This window comes from Acipenser ruthenus, chromosome 45, assembly GCF_902713425.1.
Source record: "Acipenser ruthenus chromosome 45, fAciRut3.2 maternal haplotype, whole genome shotgun sequence".
In the NCBI taxonomy this organism is placed as follows: domain Eukaryota; kingdom Metazoa; phylum Chordata; class Actinopteri; order Acipenseriformes; family Acipenseridae; genus Acipenser; species Acipenser ruthenus.
Genome location: NC_081233.1, coordinates 7,005,320 through 7,030,997, shown reverse-complemented (window position 1 = coordinate 7,030,997; position 25,678 = coordinate 7,005,320). Strand labels below are relative to the sequence as shown.

Here is a 25,678-nt window from a genome sequence, read left to right as displayed (position 1 = left end):
ATTGCATAGCAGTCTCACCCATTCCAGGTTTTACTACAAGCTTGATTAGCCACAGTCTATAGGTAACAAGCTCAAGTGTGTCTGATTTTAAACTTGCAGTAAAACCAGGAATGGCTCAAACTGCTATGCAACGGGAGTCCATAACCATGTGCACACTTCTTAATAAAAAAAAAATAAAGATATTTCCACTGCTCCCTAGTTTTCCATGCTGCGCATTCTTCACTTAAAGTCTATGGAAGATACAACACAGCAAAAAAAGAGTCCCTATTTTGCTCCACTCTTGAAGTACCTGATGTTTTTATTTTTGGACTGTGAGAGTTCTAGCTGGAGCTTAACAAATCCTGTCCAGGAATCCTTATTTATTTACTGAAACTGTGGGAAAACGCACAGCTAAATATATCCCCCCGTGAGGGAATACGTTCCAAAACAGATTCTTGAGATCCTATGGTCTCTTAAGAGTGTAATGAATGTCTATGTCCACCAGAGGGCGCTCACTTTCTAAGCCGTTGAATCGGAAGCAAAAAGCTTCTGAACCAAGCAAAGTTCAGCTTTCTTAACTCGGCTTCGATTACTTTCTCTTGCAGAAAAAAAAAAAAATACAGCCTCAGGGTTTGCATGTTTTGTAAACACAACTAATTGCATTGTTGTACTGGAAACATTTCTTCTACATGAACTGTATACATATACATATTTAAATTTGTAATTACATATTACTCAAACCCTGTGTTCTGTAGTGTTTAAAATCAAGTAAAAACCAAATGGCACACATATTGCTATAGCTTATGGTAATGCAGGGTTATAAGCATGGTAACGGCATATTGAGAAGAAGCCCCTTTTCTTGCAGGAGAATTGCGCTGAGATTAGGTGAGACGTGACTAAGGGTGCAGTCATGCGCAACAATCCGCTGCTGGGCTGAGCCGGGGACGTAATTAGCAGCTGTCATAAAGTGAGCTGACACGGCCCTCACAACCTGGGTGGTATCAGGGAAGGAAAGAGGGGGGAAGGGATTGGTCAGGGGGATAGGCTATCCATCTAGGAGCGCGCCACAACAATGCACAGCACAGACATAAAAAGCAATGCTGCGCACTGCAAGAAACAGAGTCCGGCAAAGTACGAGGCCGGCCTTTTTTACACGTTCTGGTTTTTTTTTCCGGCACGCATCAAGAGAAAATCAAAAGGCAGTGAGTCCGAATATGCGAGCCTTAGTACAAGTTACAGCAACGCGTCCTTAAGTCAGTAATAGGCGATTTACAAATAAATAATGACCTATATCTGTATTACTGGTAAACAGTCAGATAACTTGAAAGGCGCCGCTAAAATGTGCTTCTAAAAGTTTTAAAATGAACAGAGTTATTATTAGAATTGTACTTTCGTTTTCCGTACTGGCCCTTGGAGTTCTAGCTAATTCTACAAATGTTAAAAGCGGTCAGCACGTTACCTTACTGTGGTTTTTGTTTGCTTCTTCTGAACTCAACGTTTGCCAAGTTTTTCTTTGCACGATATTAAACAACTTACACATTGAAATGTTTTTTTTTTCCCCGTAATCATTTGCGTGGTTATTTTTCTATTGAAATTACCTTTTGGCAGCACAAACTGGTCTACTAAATCTAAAGGCAATAATTTGGTTTTCTTAAAAGTTTAAAAAAAAAAACAAAAAAAAACAAACAAAAAAAAAAAACAACATGAATTGGTCCACTTCAGTTCTAGGGTTCAACAGTTCTTGATGGTAAAGACGCCTCAGTCATGTCATGGGGGGACTGGACGACTTGCTGAGGTCGGACTGTAGGTCACACCTGGGCTTGTACTGACCCCAAGATCTGCTCTCAATTAGTCATGTGCTCAGCTAGACCAGGCCAGACCACACGGCTTGCCTTGAAAATCTCAGAAGCTACACAGAGTTGTCCTTGGTCAGTAACTGGATGGGAGCCCTCCAATAAACACATCAGCATTGCTGTTAAAATGCTGTCAAATATCACATGGATGGTAATAAGACTCCCACTGTATAGCAGTTTGATCCATTCCTGGTTTTACTATGAGTTCAGGTACACCTGAACTTGATACATAGTGGCTAAGCAAGCTTGTATTAAAACCTGGAATGGGTGAAACAGCTATGCAATCGTAGACCTATTTCCATCCACTAAATATATGAGTAGTTAACGAAGCGAGTGAGGCGATACAAACCTCATTCAAGTAATGTTACCTCAATAACACAGCTCTAAACTAAAGTCCAATTTATACTTATGTCTGAAGTATGAACCAGGCTTAAGGTTCAATTTTTCTGTACAAGGTACTGAAACAAGTTTCTGCACTTGGTTTTGAAAGAGGCCACTGGTATTTGGTACAGTTTTAAGCACAACAGATTATCTGGCCATGTCTTTTTTTTTTTTTTAAATCAAGGTTGAATTGAATATTCTTTTACTATAGATGGTCAGATTTGTTGGATAATTGGGATTACCTGTAGGTTGTTTACTGCATTGGTTTTGTTTCTGGGCATTGCTGCTTTCACTGGCAAAACCCCACAGTGCATGGAAGTGACGACCACAATGCCCCATGGGTATGACACCCCTAGCCCTGACTTACCCCCTGGCGGGCTGACTGGGGCCAGGCTCGTAGCGATACCGGCCCTGATGGGGCTGCATGTCAACTGGCATTGGAGCTTGGAATCCTGGGAAACCACCGTCAAGCCCTGGGGAGGACAAAATCACAAACAGCCAATCAGCCAACAATCTGAAACACTGGACTCAAGCTTGTCTAGCGAAAGGGTCCCTAGCTTGCTGACGCCTTATATACCTCACTGATATTGCTAATGTACCCTCATCTAAACTAACAAATAAGCTGGTGTCCTGGCTTGTGCTCAATGCCATCTATTACCATTTCAGACTTTTTAACTCTTATTATATTTGGCTCTCAACGTGCCCCTGCTTCTTGTGCTCCCATTGCATAGCAGTTTCATCCATTCCTGGTTTTGCTGTGAGTTTAAGACGACATTCCTGAGCTTGTTACCTGTACACAGGCTAATCAAGTATTGAAACGTGGACTGGGTGAAAGCGCTATGCAATAGGAGTCTTATTTCCATCCCTGTGATGTGATTGTTCACATCACTAAGTATTTTTTATAGGTAACATATATAAACCAGGTGTCTCCGTATGCTCCCAGATTCTTGATGATCTCAGTAACTTAGTGCTAAGGAATGTCCTGACCAAGTTTCATTTCAACTGGAGAAGCATTTTTGCTTGGATATATGTGAAAATGTAATTGTGGCAAATTGTTTCAACACACCAAGCTTGCCTAACACCATACAAGACCGGATTTAAGACTAATACGACTAGTCAGCTGGCCTTCTCTAGCCCAGGCTGCCTGTGTTTACCAATAATGGAACAGCTGACAGAGGAGAGTGCAACATCACAATGGAAAAAAAAAAACGTTTTATTACCAAAGCAATGGAAAAGGCTTTTTTTTTTTTTTTTTAAATTAAAAAAGTACAGTATTTTGAAAAAAATTGCAACACTTCAAAATTGCCCGATGAAGTTTGACAATATTTAAAAACATACATTTACTATGGTAATGCTACGGTTTAAAAAGACTGCGCTGTCTTGTACCAACATATTTAGCGATTGGCACTCGATGACTGCTTAAAACAAACAGGACTATGATTTGAACTTCATTAGTCAATTCTTTGTTTGCTAAGTAAACTTTTTTTTTTTTTTTTTTTTAGAGTTCACCCACACACACAAAGAACCGCACGCTTTCACAAGCGCTAATATTTAAAACGACAGTCATAAAAAAACAGATGTCACTTCATAAGGACTTAAAGATATAGCCCGGCGTGTCAATTATAGAAGAGTAATTTTTCCCAGTGATTTTTCTGAAGGAACCCCCTCGGTTTGATGGTTACAGCTGCGGTTCAGACTGACTCCGACAGTGCAGCGAGACTCCGTACCCTGAAAAGCCACCCACCTCGCGAATGAAACACGTGTGAAGGGGTACTTGTGTGAGCAATCGGAAAAGCATTCACTTGGTAGGATAGCAATTGGACTCACGTTAAAAAAACACAACAAAATCAACTTCTGATAGAAACGTCGCAACCACATTATAATTACAATAAAGACAACAGCTGGAAAAGAGTTCCGCTTCATTTCAGTAATTAACACACGGAAAACAATGGTCGGTTCGGGTCATAAAAAATGAAATATGCATTGAAAAAATAACAGGCAAGTACTATTGGAAAACCACACAGTAATTTAAACCTATGCGTTTTGTCCAGGCTTGCTATACAACTTACATTTATATATGTCTGTTTAATTGCAGAACAGTAAATATCAATTTGAGACGCGTGATTCTTTAGCATTGCTGAGTATTCTTAACGCTATAAGTAAAGTAAACCTCGGAACAGTTAAAATAACTCTTGAGTTATTAAGCCGCGATTTCTACCATTTTTTATGGCCTGTACTAACTAACGAGGTGAGGGGTATCATTTAGTGCTGCAATTGTAACGCCGGCTTATACAGTAATAAACGTTTTTGTAACGTGATTTGTCTTATCTGATCATTACGACTTCTACTTGATGCAATGCTAAACCAGACGTTTTGAACATAAAGCTTACTGAACACCAGAAAGCGAGCTACAGTATGGACCGTATCCATTACGCACTGAATACAAGCAATCGAGCACCCCGCACAACGCACGTACTGATGTCTGTCAGTCAGTAGGGTGTTATAAACTAATCAATCATAGTTATCGGATTGGGAAACAGCGCTTTAACCCAGACTTAGAATTACAGATCATCATCACCAGTCCTTCAAAACTCAAAACGTGATAGTGTGATCTAGTGCTAAAACAGCGCTCAACAACACAAATATACTACAATTACATTTGATCACCTCAACACTTACAGGGAATTAATCCGGTGACCCGTATTTTAAATGCATATTAGGTTTAAATGTTTAGCGCTAACTGAATTGTGTACACGTTTAAATATAAACGTCCACATTTCTAATTGACACATACAGTAAAAGCAACAATTCCCCATGCAAGCATTAACAAACTAATCTAAATGTCTTTTGTCTGGTGTTTTTCCTTAACTTGGGGTTCCTAAATGGACCGAAATAGATTCTTAATGCAAGCTAATGAATTGTCCTTCTGAAAATACAGCATACAATTCTGGAACAAAAGCTAGAAATCAAGAAAAGAAAAATATATATATAAATAAACAAACCTTTTGAAGCAAAAGAGGTGCAAAACCCCATTAGTTCCTGCTTTTACCACCAAAGATGAAAAAAGGACATCCGATAATCACAGAGCTGTCCAGCCATCACAAATCTCCTTTCAAAAACATTTCTCCAAAGAAGGTGGGAGACCCATCAAACACAGACACCCATTAAAACTCTAAATGAAAAGGCTGTTGGAAACATTTTGCCAATGTACTGATTTCAAATGAGGTGATCGCTTTGTTTTAGAGAAAGTGCTTTGAAATTCTGTGTTGAAAGACGCTATATAAAATCCAGGATCCATTCTCTTCAGGTTTATAAATCTCTTGACCAGTAACTAATAAATGGCCACTCCAGTCAGTAAAGCACAGCGATAGGCAATCCAACGGCAGTCTCCATACAGTACCTCGGTGGTCCCATTCCTTTGAATGACACATGCCAGTTGGAAGAATGTCACCATTTCAAGGTATTAGCCTTCAACCAATGAACTGCTTCCCTTCGTTCCCCTCACCCCACCTTAGGTCGCATTATTGGTATATTCCATTGACCTTTTGGACCACTCAAGCCACAACCAACAGCGGGGGAGGGGGGTGTAAATGGAAGACACAACTAGGAGTTTTTGAAGTTTATGTAACTGCACAGAAGCGCAGCCTGGAAGTGTTTACGCATTAAAATTCATAAATAAAAAAGCGCGGCCACTTGGTGTTATTGTTCACTGCTGCAAAGGCGTGCTTTGTAGGCTTTTGTGAAATGAAAGAGCCCTGACAGAAGCATACACTGCCTTCACCAGAGACTATAAACAAGCAGTGGTGTGTGTCAGTCAGTCTAAACAGGGAGCTCATTGAACCAGACCTACTGCTAATCGCTATGGGTTTGTCAGCACGAACAGAAAGCAGATTCTAATTTTTACTGCCCCCCCCCCTCAACTTATTATGTTTACAATCATACCACTCTGCAATTAGTTTGTTATAAGCTTGTCTTGAGTGCAGAGCTGCACTTCAGTATTAGTTGCCTGCTATAAACATACGTACACAGTCTTTATATTATTAAGTGCCAGCACCATCTAGTCCACAGCAGTGTATTACAAGCAAAACTAAAGGAAACTTGATCCAGAGTGATCACTAGATGGCGCTGCAACGTCTATGAAAGACACAGGTTGATCTAGCCTATGTTGGGAGATACTTGGAACTTGAGGAGCAGCACCCGAACTCCTAGTCAAAGCACCTTTACATACAATTATAAAATGAAACACTTTGAAAGTATGAAGCACTACCGACGCTTGCAAACATCATAAAAAAGGTAAGGGGGCTGAAAAAATATCTGCAAGTACTAGTTTACAAATAAAAACACACACTCAGCATGTAGTGCTATTCAAAAACACTACAGCTTCTTCCACTACACATTACAGGAGACTATATTGTTTTGGAAGAAGTATTTTCCCTGTGGGTCTTTGTACCAATCCCAGTATTTGACTAGCTCTTAAGTGAGGTGGTAGATATGTTTACAGTTGCCTACTGAAGTCTTTTCACAGCTAGAAAGAAACTGGTTGATGAGTGTATCTATGTGACCAGAGCAAACACACACCACTCAGGGATAAGTGTTTAGACACAAACACATTCACAGTTTGAGGCAAACACACACACACACTCACACATAGACTGTCCCGCATTACAGGACTTGAGAGGTACTTGCTACACTTGCATGGATCACTGCAAGCACAAAAGTTGGGTCTAAACGAAAAAGTAGTTTGGTCTTAATCCTTTAAGGACTGTAAAGGATTATCGTCTCTGCTGTCTGTGCCTGTGGGATGGGGGTTGGTTGTGAAAATCGCCTTTTGTTGTAAGCCACATTTTTTAGGTGGTTATTAAATAACTTATCTGATTTTCAACTGTACATTTACATTTCTTGCACGCACTGTTGATATGACATAGCGATCACATTTTCATCACACTGATTGACAGCTCTAATTTTGAATTTACAGCAGCGGCAGGAATGTGTTTAATGGGTTATTGTAGAGATTTGCAAAAAGTTACTTGGTGCTGAAAATGTTCATTCATATATATATAAAAAAAAGTAGAGAACTTATCTTTCAGTGCTCATAACTTGGCCATCGCCATAGATAGATTTTCACAGACTCTCAACCTCACCGGACTCACTGTACATTAACTCATTAGTAAGCGTACATTTACTATTCTTCAAATTCTCTTTTTAAAAGAGTTTAGAATGGATAAATGGATTTGGGAGCGAGACTAGATTTCACAGGTCCTCCTAAGCTGTCATGCTTTTCTATCTCAGTGACACACACACGCACACACATGCAGAGAATCCCACTCCGGCTGCCTCCTGCATTCCTTCTTTCCCAGCTACCAGCACTCCCCCGTGGAGTGAAATTACAAGCGAGGTGGGTGTTCTGGGGTTTGTTATGACTTGGAAGTCGATAATGGCTGATATTATGTAGCCAGCCATTCCTAATGTAGCTCAGCCTGTGGGGGTTGTGTTTTGCTTAGCAGAAAGAGGGCGGGGTTTTGGGACATGGCCAATCAGAGGCCAACTTCGTCCAACTGATTTTTTTTTTTTTTTTTTTTTTTTCCTCGTTTGGCCTCAAGGCACAGGCCTAATATTCTGTGGTGAACCCAGACATGACATTATTTTTGTTTTTAAATAAATCCTTGGTAACTTAAGTAAAGAATTCCCAACCCCCCATAAAAAAGCTGTATAATTCTTTCAGTAACAGCTAATATTTACAGGCCTGTTTTGGTGGTGGGGTTTCTAGACTAATATTTACAGGCCTATTTTGGTGCGGTTTCTAGGAAACTTCCTGCGTTGCCTTGTGGCAATTCTGGCAGTGGTTTCAGGACGACATTTTGGCAAGAAACTGGGCAGAGAGGGAGAAATCCACCCTCTGTCTTTCTGCTTAACCCTTTAAGCCACAAGGGGCAAATGTGTCCCACAAATAAAATGATGCTAACGTTTATTTTTGTAACGAGGTGCACAAAACAGGGTTTAAATATACCGACAGGTTGGGTCGTCCGAATTGTCAGCTTCCTCCTCGGGGAAACTTGAGCCACTCTCAAATGTATTTTAAGAAGAAACCTTGGAACCTTAAGGGGTTAACTACAGGTCTCAGGACTTCTTGAAAACAAACTGACAAAAGTGACTGTAGAGCCTTGAACTGAAGTAGCTTGCTTGCTGAACAAGTTTCAACCACCATTTACATAACTTCCTTTACTCTGAGCTACATGCTGTTTGAAACCATTAACAGCCACATTAAAAAAAGGCGCTGTTGGTAATTTAGGTCTATGATAATTACTAAGCAATCACGATTAAGATAACACTTCTATATCGAATGCTATTGTCTATAGATCCATGTTGCTTGCTGGCAGCATATATCTGTGTATAATTTATGACCTTGGGTATTTATATAAGCTTATCCATTTTATACTACCTTGGAATCAGAATTATTTTAATTAATGCAGACTTAGGACAGAGGGTAGGACACACTTACACAAAGAGTGGCGAGGGGATGGAATGGGTTATCTAGTGGATAGTCTGATATCTCTGACTGGTAAGTCCTAGATATCTGATAAATGGCCCAAGATTTTTGTTCTATGTTCAAGTCTACACTAATATACAATCAGTCTGTATTAAATGTATATGCCTTTGCATAAACAAATCGCCCAGGTTTCTTATATTACCTATAGGAGAAATCCACATTTGTGTTTTTTTTCCATGTGTGTAAAACTACAGCAGAGCTTAATGGTCATAACCTCACTAAATAACATTGTCTGTACCTAGAGAATGACTGGATCCCAGTGAAACTAGGCTACACATTGAGGGACAAACTGGCAAGTCTGGAATCAGATTAAGCAGCACAGAAGGGTGAAATATGAAAGTCGTAAATTCTCTCAAAAGCTTTACTTCTTCCCCCTCGATTCCTAATCTCCCCTCCTCCCATCCTCTCCGCAACCCTCACGTGCATAACTGTGGCTTTCCCCTTCCATGTGTGTGGCTCTCTGCTCCCTGCTGTACTGTAGCACACTGTGCCTCTTGCTTTGCTGGCACTGCCCGCTAACCACATGCAGTCCTTTCATGTTTTGCCCTGTGAAAGTGCTGGAGCCAGCCTGCCGATGGCCGTCAAGGCGGTGGATCACAGCGTGCACACAGCTGGCACACAGCTGCAAAGAGCACAAACTGGAGGAAACAGGAAGAAAAAAAACAAGAAAAAAAAGGAGCTGCCGTCGTCAGAAATCCACGTTAACCCTCGAAGGTGCCAAACACCAAGAATATTCTCTATTCTTCATGCCCTTTCTTTGGCACTCATTTTTCAATCTGTGATTCAAAGTTTGGGGATGTTAGATTTTTGTCAGTTTTTCGTTAAGTATATGGAAAACTGCAAAGGGGTATGTAATTCAATATGTTAACGTAACATTATTCAGCACGGTTCATTCGACTTTATTAAGCAAAATGTGTTCATTCTATAGGGTGATGCAACACTTTTGACCACAGCTGTAGTGTCTATGCCACACCAAAGCAAAGCAGGGGCCCTACATTACTTCTACATGTAAGAAAGACAGCCACCTTCTTATAACACCCGATGATGATGCTCTCAATAATAATGTCTTAACCACGTTTCGTAACAAATGAGTAAGCGCTTCTACTGGATAGAGAGCCACAGCACAGCTAGCTATACACACGCACTGCAAGCTTGAAGCTTCAGTATTTGTGTGTGGTCTACAAACATCATAACTAATACAACATTTCCACTGGTATACAGATGTTTGGAGAGCTGCATATCCGGTACTATAAGTCTTAATTTGACAGTACCGTGACCTTGTGTTGAGGTGTGTGGAGTCAGGACTGGGCTCCAGTCTCCAAGTGCCATGCAAAGAGTTTATGAAATAGGAGTTGTCTACTTATTGTCATAAATAATTTGAAATCATGGAGATGGGAGAATATACCAAAGACATTCCACCCACAAGAAAGTTTCTCCATCTACAAAAGGGAGGGAGCAATTCAGACTCCATGCCTCAAGCCTGCCCTGGACTGCATGGAGCACCCTTTCTCAAGAGCTGAGAGAGCAGTTCAGTCTCCATGCCTCAAGTCTGCCCTGGAATGGAGGGAGCACCCTTTCTCTTAGGGGGTGAGGGAGCAGTTCAGTCTCCATGCCTCAAGCCTGCCCTGGACTGGAGGGAGCACCCTTTCTCTTAGGGAGTGAGGGAGCAATTTCTTAAATTTCTTAAAGGTCTCTATCTAATAGTGTTAATAGTTTTATGCAATAAGAACTGTAATTAAGCTTTTTTTTTATTTGGAAAATCAGCAATTGTTTTTTACCCCATTTTCTCCCCAATTTGAAATGCCCAATTTTAAGCCTGGCTCACAGCTAACCTCCACGCTGACACGGGAGAGACGAAGACGAACACACACTGTTCTCCGAAACGTGTGCCGTCAGCCATCCGCTTCTTTTCACTCTGCAGGCCCGCCATGTAGCCATCTGAGAGCTACAGTGTCGGAGGACAACGCAGCTCTGGGCAGCTTACAGGCAAGCCCGCAGGCACCCGGCCAGTCTACAGGGGTCGCTGGTGCGCGGTGAGCCGAGGACACCCTGGCCGACCTAAGCCCTCACCCCTGGGAACTCCCGTCCACGGCTGGCAGTGGAATAACCTGGACCCAAACCGGCGACCTCCAGGCTATAAGGCGCATTGATTGGAGGGTCAGTGCATCTCAGAAAGGGCTGGCCAGTGCCAAGCTAAAGGCCAGTGTTGATTCCACACAGGAGTCTTTGACAATGCTCAGACTCCCCACCCTGAGCTGCAGATCCCTACACCTGTAAGCAGCAGGCAGCGCATTGACTATGCTCTAGTACAACAAGACTTAGAGGTGACGGAAGGGCAGCCTCTACTGTGAAGGCATTGTCTAGGGTCAGACTCTGTGAATGCCATTGTTCACATGCACCCCCCTTTTCTGATCCGCTGCGAATCACAATGGGACCCTAATTAAGTGGAATTTGCATATGTGAGATGCAACAAATCGCCTAATCAGCCCATACAATCAAAGCCCGCGAGAACCAAGAGAGGATCTCAGGGTGAGAGGATATCATGCTCTATTAGGATGTACAGTATCTTCACAGAAGTGTTTGCTAGCCTCTTGTCTGCGAAATTGAGTAACCCTGCTTATTTGAGTCAGTTAAAAAAATAGTGTGGAGGTTGGGAACAGGACTAAGGCAGGGTTTACTGACAGTCTCCACCTACATCTACAGCTGCCCAACAATACCGATTCAATTAAGTTTCAACATCCAATATATACTGGTATGTTTATAAAAAATAAAAGTCTGGTACTAACTGTTACATAACACACCGAAAACTTGAAAACAATACAAACTCATAATTCTTTTCTCAGTGTTCCTTCAGCTGATTTTGCCTTTTCCAATAAAAAAAAAAATGTCTGTAGAACAGGGGTCTCCAACCCTGGTCCTGGAGGGCTCCAGTCCTGCAGATCTTATGTCTTTACATCATGAGTGGATAAAGATCTGGAACACCTGTTAATCTTGACTAATTAAGCTAGTAATTTGAGTAACTGAGCATGGTTGAAATGAAAACCAGAAGACTCTCCAGGACCAGGATTGGAGACCCCTGCAGTAGACGGTGTTGAATTTGTGGTTTATTTCAGAGTCCTGCAATACACATCTCTGACAACAGACCTGCGGGTTCATTCAAAGCTCTCGTTAAGCTGAACTCCGGTGGATGCAGCGCATCGCATAATTGCAGGACGCAAGCCGTTTCCATGCAGAGTTTAGCCAAGCAGGGAAACTTATTACTTCTACAGCCTCGCTCTGAAAAGATCAGTGTGTGTGTGATGTGGGAATACACAGAGATACAGCCAATCCCAATGATCTCTACATTGTGCACACCAACATGGCCATTCATTCATTACAGGCAGACAATACAATACAGCTCATTTAAACCAAGCTAATTAGTTAACAAGACTTTTTATGAATATGGATGCAATAGCCTTTATTATTATTATTATTATTATTATTATTATTATTATTATTATTATTATTATTATTATTATTATTATGGCCAAAAGTTTTGCATCACCTAGAATTTTAGGATTAAGACATAATACAATGAATAAATTATATGAACATCATTTAGATCTTTCATTTATCATGTAAATAAAAAGAAAATTACAAAATGATAAATAAAAAAAAAGTCTGCTGGAAGCCATAATAGTAGTACAGTATTTCATGTTAAATTTAATATAACATTATTTCCGCAGGTTTCATTTGACTTTGTGAAGCAAAATTAGTAAGCAGTAGTTAAACACAAATATCTTTACTTCAGAAGAGCAAAAGTAGAAAATCAAAAGGAGGAATTTGTATTTAAATTGAAGAAAATGCTGTAAATAATAATAATAATAATCACATTTAATAGGAATGGGAGAAACCGAAGAGACTTATCAAATCTAAATCATAAAAAATAAAATAAAAAAGTACTGTGCATTCAAGCGTAAAATGCCTCATAAAACGATGTTTTCAGTTTGCTGTTTACAAAAATACTTCGTTGGATTGTTAAAAAAAAGGCAAACTATTCATTACTTATTTATTAGTTTAACTAGTGCCGTAACTAACACAAACAAACCAAAAAAAACAAAAAAAACAAAACCCTTGTCCTTTTTGTTACGTCACTTCTAGTCTGCGTGCCTTTGTGTGTTTCCACAAGACCGACAGCAACACACACACACACATGTGCGTGCACTACACCCGCTTGAACAGAAACACAAACAACTGCACAGGCAAAAGCAAGCAAATACACAAACACACATCAGAAAGGATATGCTTTCATGCGGTGTACGCACAAGCAGCGAGAGAAAGCAACGTAAAACACACACACACACACGCTGCAAAGCAACTGAAAACAATCTGGATAGGCAGCGTCTCTCTCTCTCTCTCTCTCTCTAAGTCTGTGTGTGGTATTCCAGACCCCACTGGTTCACAGCAGGCTCTCTTGATGCTGGGGTCATAAAAAGAGAGGAGAGAGAAAGAAGGAGCAGTAGAAATCCCTATTGAAGGGCAGGCCGGGTGAAAAGAAGAAGAGATATTCTCATGCATCAGCTCCCCCATTGAAACACCCCGGCTATGCAGCATTGTAACCCTACCATTCTCCACTTTATTGTCCGGCCTCATTAAGGTAAAGGGGAGGCTGGGATAGAGAGCCGGATAGACTTTTTTTCTACACCCCTTCAAAACATTCACTGAAAAAAAAAAAAAAAAACACATCGTTGCCGATAACGACCGCTGAGCTTTATGACCCCCTACAAACTTATTTCTGTATTGTTTTTAGCAAACATACTGGTTTGTAACCAAATCAGAAAAGCCACTTACTGCTATGTAAAGAATAAAGCCATGGTTTTGACAATAATTAAATGTTTAGGCAACATTTTAAAATGTTTAACTGTTGGCTAACATTTAAACTCTGAGCTGTTAACAACCTGGTTTTAATAATTTCAATAAACACTTGTCGATTGTAGTCCATTTATAAAAACGCACCTTTTTTTTCAAACAATTAGAAACAGTATCAAAAGTTATAGTAAATGGATCATGCTAATCAATCTAAAACATATCAATTCTAATACCTGGAGTTTTTGGGGAGTACAGATCCGATTAGGTCATTGTGACCTACAGCACAGGTACTAGGAAAAGAGCGGTTTGTGATTATTTGATCTATAGCCCTGTGGTGGGGGTTGCCCAATTAAGTAACACAAACTGGTGAGAAACTTAAAGATTTCAGCACAATGAAAGGGTTAACGGTGATGAATAGAATCCTTTAATCTGTATGTATTTTTGTTAAAACCTTTTACTAAATAGAAAAAAGGTTAAACTCCTTTAAATGACGTCAGAGGAAGCAGTAGCGAAGGCATCTGAAGAGGGGCAAACGTTTATTGAAATTACAGTTTGCGCAAGGCCCTTTAAACTGCTCCAAGTAACATAAGGGCTCTTGTAGAGTTTGTCTAGTAATTGAGTCCATTGTTGACCCTGTTCAGCGAGTTCTTTCTAAGGCCCAGGAGAGTGGAATAACTGATGTGCTTGTGGTAGCTCTCTCTCTCCCCTCCCCAAACGTAGGCATTTGTAAAGTGAGTCAATGACACTTTGATTTAGGGCTAGACCACTGAGGTACGCTCGCTACCAGAGAGGCTTAGACCTTTTCACAAACTGTCCTTTCTTCTCCTTTTGTGATGGCCGTGGGATGAATTTTAAATCATCCTCTCCAGCTCCAGAGATTTAGAAGGGCCTTCCCCTCGGCAGCGTAGCTTTAAAATGAATCAAATATAGAAAACATCGGGAAGGGTGGCAATCAGGGGGAAATTAGCAATGGCAAAACACTAATGCTATCCAACAAATATCCAACAATGGAGCCTGTTCAGTTGATCTTAACAGTTGTGGAACTAAATGCAGTCACTGGGTAAACAGTTACCCAATACTGTTTTGTGACAGTTCCATTTTCAGAATCCTCTTTAAAACTAAAACCACATCCAGCTAAATTAATTAAAACTCTTTACTAAAAATGTATAACATTCTGCAAAGGAATGTTTTGTTAAAGACTTTTTTAATCAAATATTAGAGAGGATTTATTAGCATTCTGTAAAGCACTGTTTAACCTTATAGAGGCCTAAAACACATTGTGAACAGTGCCCTTTTATTTACAGAACTACAAACGTGTTCTAAGGACCGTCTGCAAACACATTCTATGAGCTTGGAGTTTTAAAACATGACAATAAACTCCAAGGCAGCTGTAGTCCAGAAATGATATCGAATCTTACTCTGTCCATCAGGATAAAAGTAAAGCATGCTGGGAAAGGTCCTGAAGAGGGAAGCGAGAGTTGGCGATTGATGTGGTCAGAGTTCAGTCAAGTGCGGCGTTCGCCTGCTGCCTCAGTATATTGTATAAAAGCTAGCCACATCCAGGCTCACCACTTTCTCCCAGACTCGTGTTTGTTGGGAAATCCTGAACAAACTCGAGGTGTTTGTTCTTGTTTTGTCGATTGATTTTTTTTTTTTTTAATGTTGACAAACGGCGGTCTGCTGTTTGTTTGGTACACCCAGGACAACACTGTGCAAACACACACACACACACACACACACACACAGCTTTGCTGGCGAGATCTACTGCTGCAGTATCTCTTTCTTTCGTAGCAACAGGCGGATTCAATTGAAAAAAACAGCAATTTTGTCCTAAAATTAACAAATAATGGTTTTAACTTACAATAAGGTAATTAGCATGAAAACAATCCAAGTGCATCAACATTTAAAAAATTATAACGTGATATTCGAGAGCTATACTCTATCTGAAAAAGAAACCTCAGACCCACATGCACCTCTCCACTCAGTTCATGCCAGAGGAAGTCGGAGATGAGGGTGGCAGCGAGTCTGTCATCATTCTCCATACTACAACGCCCCAATGCATGCTGGACCCCCCCAAGCAAAACCATCATCTGCCATTATCAGATAATCTTATCTGTTTCAGCACTGCAGCTGGGGTAGATTTGAGGCACAGTCAACAGTGCAAAAAAAAAAAAAAAAAAAAACTTTCTTGCAAGTCCTTTCTCATTATTTTTTTTCCTGTTTACTTCTCCAGGTTTTACTTTCACGCTGAATCAAGTTCACTTTTCTTCTTATTAAAAGAGGTTTAACAGACGTGTGATACATTGGGAGGAGCAAGTGGAGCTTTAAGGGAGGGCTTAGGTCGGCCAGGGTGTCCTCGGCTCACCGCTCACCAGCGACCCCTGTAGATTGGCCAGGCGCCTGCGGGCTTGCCTGTAAGCTGCGTTGTCCTCCGACGCTGTAGCTCTGGGTTGGCTGCATGGCGGGTCTGCAGAGTGAAAAGAAGCTGACGGCACACGCTTCGGAGGACAGCGTGTGTTCGTCTTCGCCGCTCCCGAGTCAGCGCGGGGGTGTTAGCGGTGAGCTGAGCCTAAATACAATTGGGCATCTAATTACTTCAATTTAAGTCACTAGTTAGTGAATTAAAATTGGCTTCAGAATCAGATGAAGCAGTTGAACAAATCACAAGGAATTTGAAATGGAATTGGAATTGAAAAACAGGAATGGGTCCTGTTTACATAGCAGTCAGAAATCAGTTCTGTAAAGACTGAATCGTGCAGTGGCCTCGTCACAGAGGTGCCCTAAAAGCAAGACACTGATTAGCCAGACAGACACTTTTTATAGTTTGACCTGAAGTTTCCAGTGACCCTGGAGACCGACTATTAGTGTCCCTGCCAGTTGAAAGCAGGATTGGCTACAGCATTCATTCTCAATTAAGCAAGAAATCAGCTCCTACCGGGCAGTCATTGCATGGAGCTATTATTGTTAATCGTACAGATCATGGACAGCCACAGGAGGCATTGTCCAGCACATAATGGGACCCAAGCTGAGCGAATACCCGAAATATTGATGCGCCTCCCTCCCCATCGCACGTCATTTCAAAGTGCTCGCAGGACAATGCTGAGAAGCCTTTCACTAGGCTGCAAGACACCTTGCCATTGTGTATTGAAGGACAATGATGGACAATAATGACGTCACACTCCCTGGTAAACACTTCCTCCTTCCCAGTAGGAGGGGGGGTCTCCCTCCCTCCCCCCAGGACATTCCTGAACACAGTACTCTATCTGTCACCCGACAGTGACGAAAGTTTTTATTATACATGCTAACTTTCTTACTTATTGTATTGTTTAGTTTAGGATATTAGAAGTACAGCACTATGTAATTCTACTGCTGGTTCCTGGGTACCACTTCCTGTGCTGTAGGTCACATCTGATTGCAGTTATTGTACTTCTGAAAACTCAAGCAAAAGCAAAAATCCCAAACTAAAAGCTGGTCAACAGTTCAATTACAATGGGTAAGCGATAGTCCTATTCAATTGAAAAATATAATGCCAGTGCTAATAAGGCAAGACTGTTGTATGGTTTTGGAAGACACATAATGAACCAGAAAGCAGGTAAAAACAAAACTAAAAAGAAAATATCTTCAGCACACCGTCAGTCGTAATGTAGCTTAAGCCAAATTCATTTAAAAGCCTTGGTTGTCACCCATTGAGCGTACTGTATTAAACGTGTTAGCTTAGGACTGCTCAGCACACAACTACTCCAGCCGCATCAAGAGTCACCTGTCTGGTAACGATTCAATGGCTTGTGTCCGCAAAACACTCCAGTTAATTCACCCGATCCCTCCGTAAACACAGAGAACAAACCTCCACTTTTCTTTAAAAAAAAAAAAAAAGGAAAAACTCTGGAGCGTACCGTCGGAGTGTACTCTGCTAACTGACCTAAACTCTTAAGAGGCCTTATTGCAGACATCCAGATTGGCCTTTGTAATGCAAGAGAGGGTCTTTACATAACCCGCATAACGAATCCCATTGTCTAGCAACCGGGCCGGGCTGAAGAGCCTGTAAAAAAAAAAAAAAAAAAAAAAAAGAAGGGCTTGTTGTTCACCAAGGCCTCATTCAGGACCCAGGCCAAACATTTAAAATGCAAATGTTTATCCAGGAAAACCCCAGGCCAAGGCGGCCTACTGCCCATTTTGAACCGAACAGAGGTCTTCTTTCGGGTTTTAAAGACACAGGGAGAGTATTTTGTGTGGTGTGACTTTGGAACACATTTGCTAAGCTACGAATAAAACCACTTGGGAGGAAAAGTACTGTGCAACCACTAACTAAAGTTAGGACAGAAACTGTGTACAGACTCCTCAAGGTATTGTACCAGTAGTGGGTAAAGTCTTAGGCCAGTTTATCAACACAGGCTTGCTTTTTGTGTTTATGTCCTGATTTTATGGTTGGTTTGTTTATTTCTCTTTTAGATATTGTATTTTTTTTTTTTAAATTTTGTAAAGAGCCTTGACGTGCAGGTCTGCACATAAGGCACTATATAAAATCGAACTTGTTGTTGATAGCACAGGAACTCGAACAAGACATTTTACTGTTTAGTTCCAGGAGATGTTTTCATGCAGCATTTACAATGGGCATAGTACAAAACATCCTTGCATTCAGGAAAGTTGCTTCAAAATGTCACCATCATCCAGTTGTTTCAGTGAGTGCAAGTTGGGTTTCATTTGTGCTAGTTTGTTTTGACCTCCAAGCATTGGACCTTAGAATTGTGTAAAACGTGGATTCGAACCAGCAAGCTCCTGATAGTATGACTCGCCCAGCAGTGTCTTTACTAGATTAACCACTGGAAAAGATTTTCATGATCGGAGGCGCAACCTGCAGAAGAATGGCCATTATCTAAAGTGAAAGCGACTAAAGGTCTTTCCAGTAATTTGGAATTGGAGACTCCAGCCCCTCTGTTAACCACACCGCCTGCAGCTCCTGTGAACCCCAGGAGTCCGTCCCTCCCTTTCTTTTACATCTGCTATTTTCCATTCCATCCCTGCATGCTGAGAAAGGTGGTCTTCAGTTTAACAGCCACAGGATGATGACTAATAAAAGAGCTATTCTATTTACTTGCTGTCTCCTCCTGTGTTATTGCAAAGCATTAGCTTGGTCAGACTGTCCACCCTCATCCCTGACACAGAGAAACACATTGAAACAAAGCATTTAATAGTCAGGACATATTAACATGGATTATTTGTACATGACCACAGCCAAACAGTGTTTACTGTAAGGCCATGGTCTTTGTTCTGCAAGGAGGGAGTCATGTACCCCAGTGCTTTGATGACGCTTTGGAATCTGGATTTACAAAATCTTTAGTGGCAATGCATGCAGTGGTGCTACAATGGTAATAGGTCACCTGTAATAAATCGCAATGCTAGCACAAGGGAATGAGATCACTGCCATGCGCAGAACGCTACCACAGTAAGTTTGCATGGGTCCCATTTATCATCCCCAAGCACCTGGATATGTAAAGGCTATCTGTCTATGTAGATCTCTTTAAAAGAGGGCCCTTGTGGAGTCATTATTAGCAGGTTTGATGGTCTTAAATCATTGTTTTTCACCCCCCTCCCTCCAGCACTGTTCTATCCTCCATGCACGGGCCACACCTTGTAATTCCTTCACTTGTGAGGTCTTGGAAAGGATGGCTCTTCATAATCGTTTAACTGTCAGAGGGGAGCAGGCCAGGGCTTGTACTTATTGTTCTAAATGAGACACAGCCATCCTCCTCTGGTTCTCACAGCTTCTACGCGGGTTTTGATTAGCAAGCTTTCACCTTCCAACCCTTCAAAAGAATTTTCCCTTATTTTTCCACCTCAATTTAGAATGTTCCTTCACGTAATCCTAATTTGTTGCGTGTTCCTAGTTCCTATCGTATTTTAGTTGTGCTATTTGCATTGCTGTAAACAACACTGTATTTAAATATTAAGCTTGCACTGTAACCCTGTACTGCAATGAAACAGCTGTAAGGTCGCCTTGGATAAAGGCGTCTGCCAAATAAATAAATAATATTAACTCCCAACAACAGCTCTGGAGAACTGAAGGTCAGTGGGTGTCCCCTGCTCCTAAATCTTTACACCCAGGATCTCGACGGTGGTAAGCTGCCAATCCTAGAGGACACAGGTCAACCCCATAGGTATCTGTTTGAGTTCAACAGGCCTGACCAATAGGGGCTGCTGTAGTACAATAGGCAATGCAGTCCTTGACGATTTTACCCGCAGCAGTGCCAATACAGAGCTTCCAATTGGCTCCCCAAGCCCCAAGACCCCAATGTAACTACTTTAACATTAAACAACATCATCGTTTAATATGCATCACATCCCATAATGCTACACAACATACTGAAGACCGACGTAAGTCCTGCGCAGGATTCTATGCACATGGAAAAAATAAAAAAGTGGCAAGAGACAAGTTCATTAAAACATACCCTTATGATAGTTCCATTAAAATGTGGTCCAGAGTAAACACTTCCTTTGTGGTCATCACTTGTAGGCAAAACCCATTGTATAGACCCTTGTCCTGGCTGTCATAAAACAGCAGTTAAACATCTGGGTATTTGAATCACGGGTGGGTATCCGCGTCTACCAGTTTCCACTACGTTTCTGGGAACAGTGACCTGGTGAACAGAGACAGGCAACCCCACAGTGCAGCTGACCTCAGGGTCAGGTTGATTCTGGCAGCCCAGGCTTCTCGGTGCAGCCGTGGTTTACAGGCAACTGCCTTCTGGCAAAGCACTTTGAAAATGTTACTCCAACCTATCCCCTAAACCGCTGACCTCCTTTGCCTCCAAACAAACAGCTCCTTTGTCTGTGGATAGCACTATGATTTCGAACGTAAACATTTATCATTAGTGCGGGCCGCAGACCCACTTCCAGCCCTGCAGATGTCCCAGAGAAAAAAACAAAAAAAACAACACATGTTTATTAACCCCTTTGGTGCCTGAGAGTTAGACAGCAATGATGTTTTCAATTTTTGATCACACACATGTTCACAATAAAAATCGGCAGTCCTGCACAAAATAATTATTCGCATAAGCGATCTACAGGTGGGGGTCATTGGTGCCGATTGGGCTAATTTACCATTCCAAGTGAAACAACTGAAGAGACAGCTGCTGGGATTGGTGATGATTGCTGCTTTTCTTAGACTGTGGAGAAGAGCGATCCACACAAACCCAAGCAGCTGAATTCATGCCTCATTTATGAGCAGTTTTCTATTGGAAGCGAGACAGGAACAAGACATCCTGGAAGCATTGGCACTGATCCTTTCTAGCATTGGATAACTGTCAGAAACACCATCACACAAATCCAACTGTAGGGTGGTGTGAAAGCTGGTCAGTTGTTTTAAACTTGGACGTTTAATGAAATAGCTAGCGTCCGGGTGTTTTAAAAGAAGACTCTGCTAATCTGAAATTGTGGGTGTTTTGTTTCCTCACGTTTACGACGAGAACGTATTTTCAAATCCATTCAGCCACAAGCTTTCATTGAAACAAACCAATATCCACACAAGAAAACTGATAAACGTTATTTGTGCAGCAAGGTTTATAATATATACCTCTCTCTCAACGCTGGATTTGTTTTAGTTGAGCGCAGTACAGGCATGCTGCTTGCTGCAACAGACTGTACAAGGTTCCCTTGAAAACCAGACCTCAACACGTGACTCTACCTGTATGAAGTTGTTAAGTCACAGTCAAGCGATCCATCAAAACAGGCAAAGTCAATCAAGCAGTGTTTCTCTCAAGTGCAATTCCTGTACCACCCACAGACAAGCTTTGCAAAATGGGCCAAATCAAAATCGCAGTGAGAAATCAGTCTAATACGCTTGCATGTGTTCCTGGCCCTTGAATCTGTTTCTGTAAGTACGTGTGTGGGCGGGTCTAGCATCCATTCAGATATCTTTAGAAGTAGAGCATTGCCTTGCACACATGTCTATGATGATATGGCATTATAGTCTAGCTCAAAACTTTGAGTAAAATAACTTTTACAATAAAAGCTCAGTTAATACATTATCCGGACAGTTTATATTCTTTATGTGATGATGTGTGCACCTGCAGGGGCACGTAAACAAGCCAGGCAGCCCACAAACTAATTAACTTCAAGGCTCTCAGAGTACTGCAATACATCAGAATGATCCCTTGCACATCTCCGCCCTGTGGGTATAGACAGAGCAAGGTGAGATCAGTTTAGTAAAATCAGTGCCATCTTGTTTTGAAAGAACCCAGATAACCTCCCACAGTCGCATGCTCTTCCCCGGGTTCAGTTCAGGTCAACACGAAGGGATTACAAAGTTAGCGCAAACACTAGGCCTCCACTGGAGCCTGCCATTTTATTTTTGGCGCTTGCGATTGTTATGAAATGTCACGGGCAATACTGGGCAGAGTCAAACATGGTGCCGGCAGACAGGCAGCGTAAGAGTTTCCCCTTGCAGCTCCAAGTTAGTGAGCGCACCTCAAACCTCAATCCTGGGCCTTGTGCTTGTTTGTGACGTGAATTCCATACAGCCTTCAATAGTTCACCCAACTAGTCTTTGTAACAAACTAGCTGTAACCTATATTCACAGTATGTAGGAAAACTTAACTTGTAACAATCCAAAACTTTAAAAAGCAAGTGCGTTTAACGTTTTACCTTCCCTTCCCTTTTTGTGATATTTGTTCTGGCTGCCATTGCTAAAATAGATATTTTTACTATGACCTGGGATAGTGCTTTGTAACCGTTTTGAATGATCAAAGTTGCCAGTACGTCTACCGTTTTTAAACTGCTTACTCTACTCACTCTTTAACCCCTCAATCATGTAGTACTTCTAAAAATAAATGCTGAACTGTACAGCTGGTTTCACACACACACTTAGGGCTGATCTTCTATTAAGAGCTAAAACAGAGCATTGGTAATAGGCTGGTTTTGAACCCAGGACTCCAGAGGTGGCAGGCATGCGAGTTAGCCCCCGGCCCCTGCACGCCTGCACGCTTGCCTGGTATTTTGGATCTCCAGTCGCTGCATACGGGCCAAGGCAATCATGTGACTAAACCGGGACGAGCCTTTACAAGGTTTTACAAGTTTACCACCAAGGATTAAAAACACCTGCAGAGGCAGAGAGGGAAACTCCCACCTCAAAGCAGAGCGTTAACTGCAGCGACCGGAGACATACCTGGGTAACAACCCAGCATGTAATCCCACATTCATTTCTGAAGCTTCAGTGACAAGGTAAACAGAAAGAGAGGTTTGCAGATTTAGTACGAAAGGGAAATTCGGGAGTTGCATTAGTGCGAAGGGTTCTGACTCGGCGACATGATTCATTCGTTCAAATTCAGGTGGATTATATAAAAGAGCGAGACGTTTAAAAGCTCTTTGAGGCATAACATTGTAAAACCGCCTTAATCTCCGACGTCCTGTCTTGCTAATTGAAACCCTCATCTCCGTCTTAGATTACCTCTGGATTGATTCGACAGTATATTACATACAGTATATAATTATGTATATATAAAATATACAGGTGCAGTGTGAAATATACATTATATAACATATTTAAAGGAACGCTAACCTAGGTTTTAAAATCTTCTAACACTGGCAATATTTATTTTACTCCTGAGAGATTTACCGGAATACGGTACTAATTATTTTCAGCCAATTCCAAATTTGCATACTCATTTGAATTTTTGTCACAAAGTTGTATTGTATTTCATAAAGGTCCCCCTCTAAGGTCATCCACACACATATGGAACCTGCTTCTTAATCAGTTATATCTTGCTTGCTGCACCTGTCCTCCTTGCTGGCAAGTTAATATTGTCTACCCTACCTGTCAGTGTTTATCCAGGTGCCTGACTGGCCTCCCTCCCCCTTCTCCTGCCCACAGACACAATGAAGCCATTCTCCAAACAAGCCAGTTACATACACACTCGGCCGAGAACATACAGAAGTGCCATAAAAAAGATCTATAGGTCACTATGTGGAATACAACTACAGCCAAAAGTTTTGCATCACCCTATAGAATTAACTAATTTTGCTTCATAAAGTCAAATGTACTTGCTGAATAATGTTACGTTAACATATTGAATTACATACCACTTTGTAGTTTTCCATATACTTCACGAAAAAATGACAAATTGAAAAATGACATTCCGAAATCTAACATGAAATACTGTATTATAATTATGGCTTCCGATAATATCATTTTGTAGTTTCTTTGATTACATGAGTTTACATAAAAGATCTAAATTCTGTTCATGTATAAATTAGTTCACTAACCTCCGATATTTCCAGGACAGTATATTCACAGCTGTCATGTTCACCCAACATATTTTTTTTTTCTGCAGTCAGTCACTTAGAAGCCGCCCCCTGCTCATTATTGGAGTGATCGAGTTTTGCCAGCCCGCAATCTCAGTTCACATCAATCTGATCTTGAGACACTGCTGATGAAAATGAACCTGGTTTTAAACCGCTTTCAAGTCAATCCCAGTGGCTGATGGGATTAAATTTAACTAGTGCTAATCAGCATCTGTGAAACCAGCCTGCAGGAAATAATTTAGACAAACGTTATGTTGTGAATAAAACATGCAATGTAAACGTATCATACCATCACAGTTAAGGTGCAATTGGGGCAATACCATGACTGTATCAAAGAGAGAAGAGGCAGCCAAACAAATGCTTGGATAGAAGTTTGTTGTCACTCTGTTTAGTTTATAGATGTATCTGTACTTTGGAAATACTAAAACAAACTTAATAAATTAAATCAGGGTTTGTCATATTTGTTTCTTTACTGCTGTAATTCAGGTTTGTAAATTGTTTAGACAGGCGGGGAACAGTCATACAGTACAGCTGGGTACAGTTCAAGTAAACTGATGAAACACTGACGTACCACAGATACGCGCCATTTATCATTAAAGACCAATACAGCTAACCGGTTAGGATTAGCGCCTCTACAAAAACGCAACAGAAAGCACACACTAACAAACAAAACACCTTCAGGGGCTATTCCATTACACCGGGCTAGAGCCGCCCTCCTCCCCAGTATGACAGCCCAACAGGTGTGTCTCCGTCTTTAATGAGGTCCGCACTCCAGCAGGAGACAGAGAGGACCCTCCTTCGGTCAACAACAGCTGCAGCATTCTGTCACCTCCATTTGTTCAGACTTCAAGCAGGGGTCTCCTCATCAATGGTGTGAAAGCAAATTAGGAAGCTCTGAATTGGCTCCTCACAGCTGGCATCGCTTTGCAGGATCCTTGCTAACCAACCCCCTACCCCACATAATATACCACTGCTAATTAGAGCTCAAATCCATTATAAAATTAAAGCTTCTGTTTTTCATTAAGTTTTCGGTGCTTATTTTTAACTAGTTTTGAGATTTACATAATTTTTTTATTTTTTTATTTTTTTTATATACTGTATGAAATTATTGGTTTTCAGTTACTTTCCAAAATTCTTTTTTTTTCTGTCACAATATGTATAGTAACTCGACAGTACTTGCACACTTCAATAGTACCTTCCTTCCTTTGCTGTCCTCCACAGTGAAATCCTTCTGGTCACGGGCATATACTTCTGGGGTTTTTGTGTGTTTAGGCATTCCTGTACATTTCGCCACAATTTGCAATTCTGTTTTAAACTCCACATGTGTGTAAATACTCCCTATCGAACTGTAATATAGCTTTAAAATGTTTTAATTGTAATCTCGTTTTAAACCTTGCAAGCGTGTTACAATCCTCCACTCAGTAGTTGCTGTGGGTTTGAAGTATTCAGAACGAACCAATGCGAGCTACATTGCCCAAATGCACTGGGAAAGTTATTTTTTTTGGTATTTTTTTGGGGTGATGTCAACGTGAATTGCGTAACCATTTCCAGTGTTTTTCCGGTGTTTATTGGATACACACAATTTTTTTGTGTCAGGGGTGTTTCATCGGTTTTTAATCATTTAAAACCGAAAATCAAAAGCCCTAATTATAATCCATTATAATGTTGACATTTCTCGTAGCTTTCTGTCATTTTACAGGAGAAATTACGGGTAAGGATTCAGAAATTCCAGTACATCTCATCTTGTGTACAGATGTCAAACGGACATATGACA

At 41.1% G+C, this 25,678-nt stretch overlaps 1 protein-coding gene across 1 annotated transcript in view; it reads right to left on the bottom strand.

The window, feature by feature from the left end:
* LOC117966976 (zinc finger protein GLI1-like) overlaps positions 1-25,678 on the bottom strand; it is a 52,983-nt gene that overhangs the window by 11,904 nt on the left and 15,401 nt on the right. Inside the window, exon 2 of the mRNA XM_034913976.2 lies at positions 2,581-2,686. Within this exon, the coding sequence (XP_034769867.2) occupies positions 2,581-2,651 (71 nt within the window). The 5' untranslated portion in view covers positions 2,652-2,686. The remainder of the gene's footprint in view (positions 1-2,580; positions 2,687-25,678) is intronic.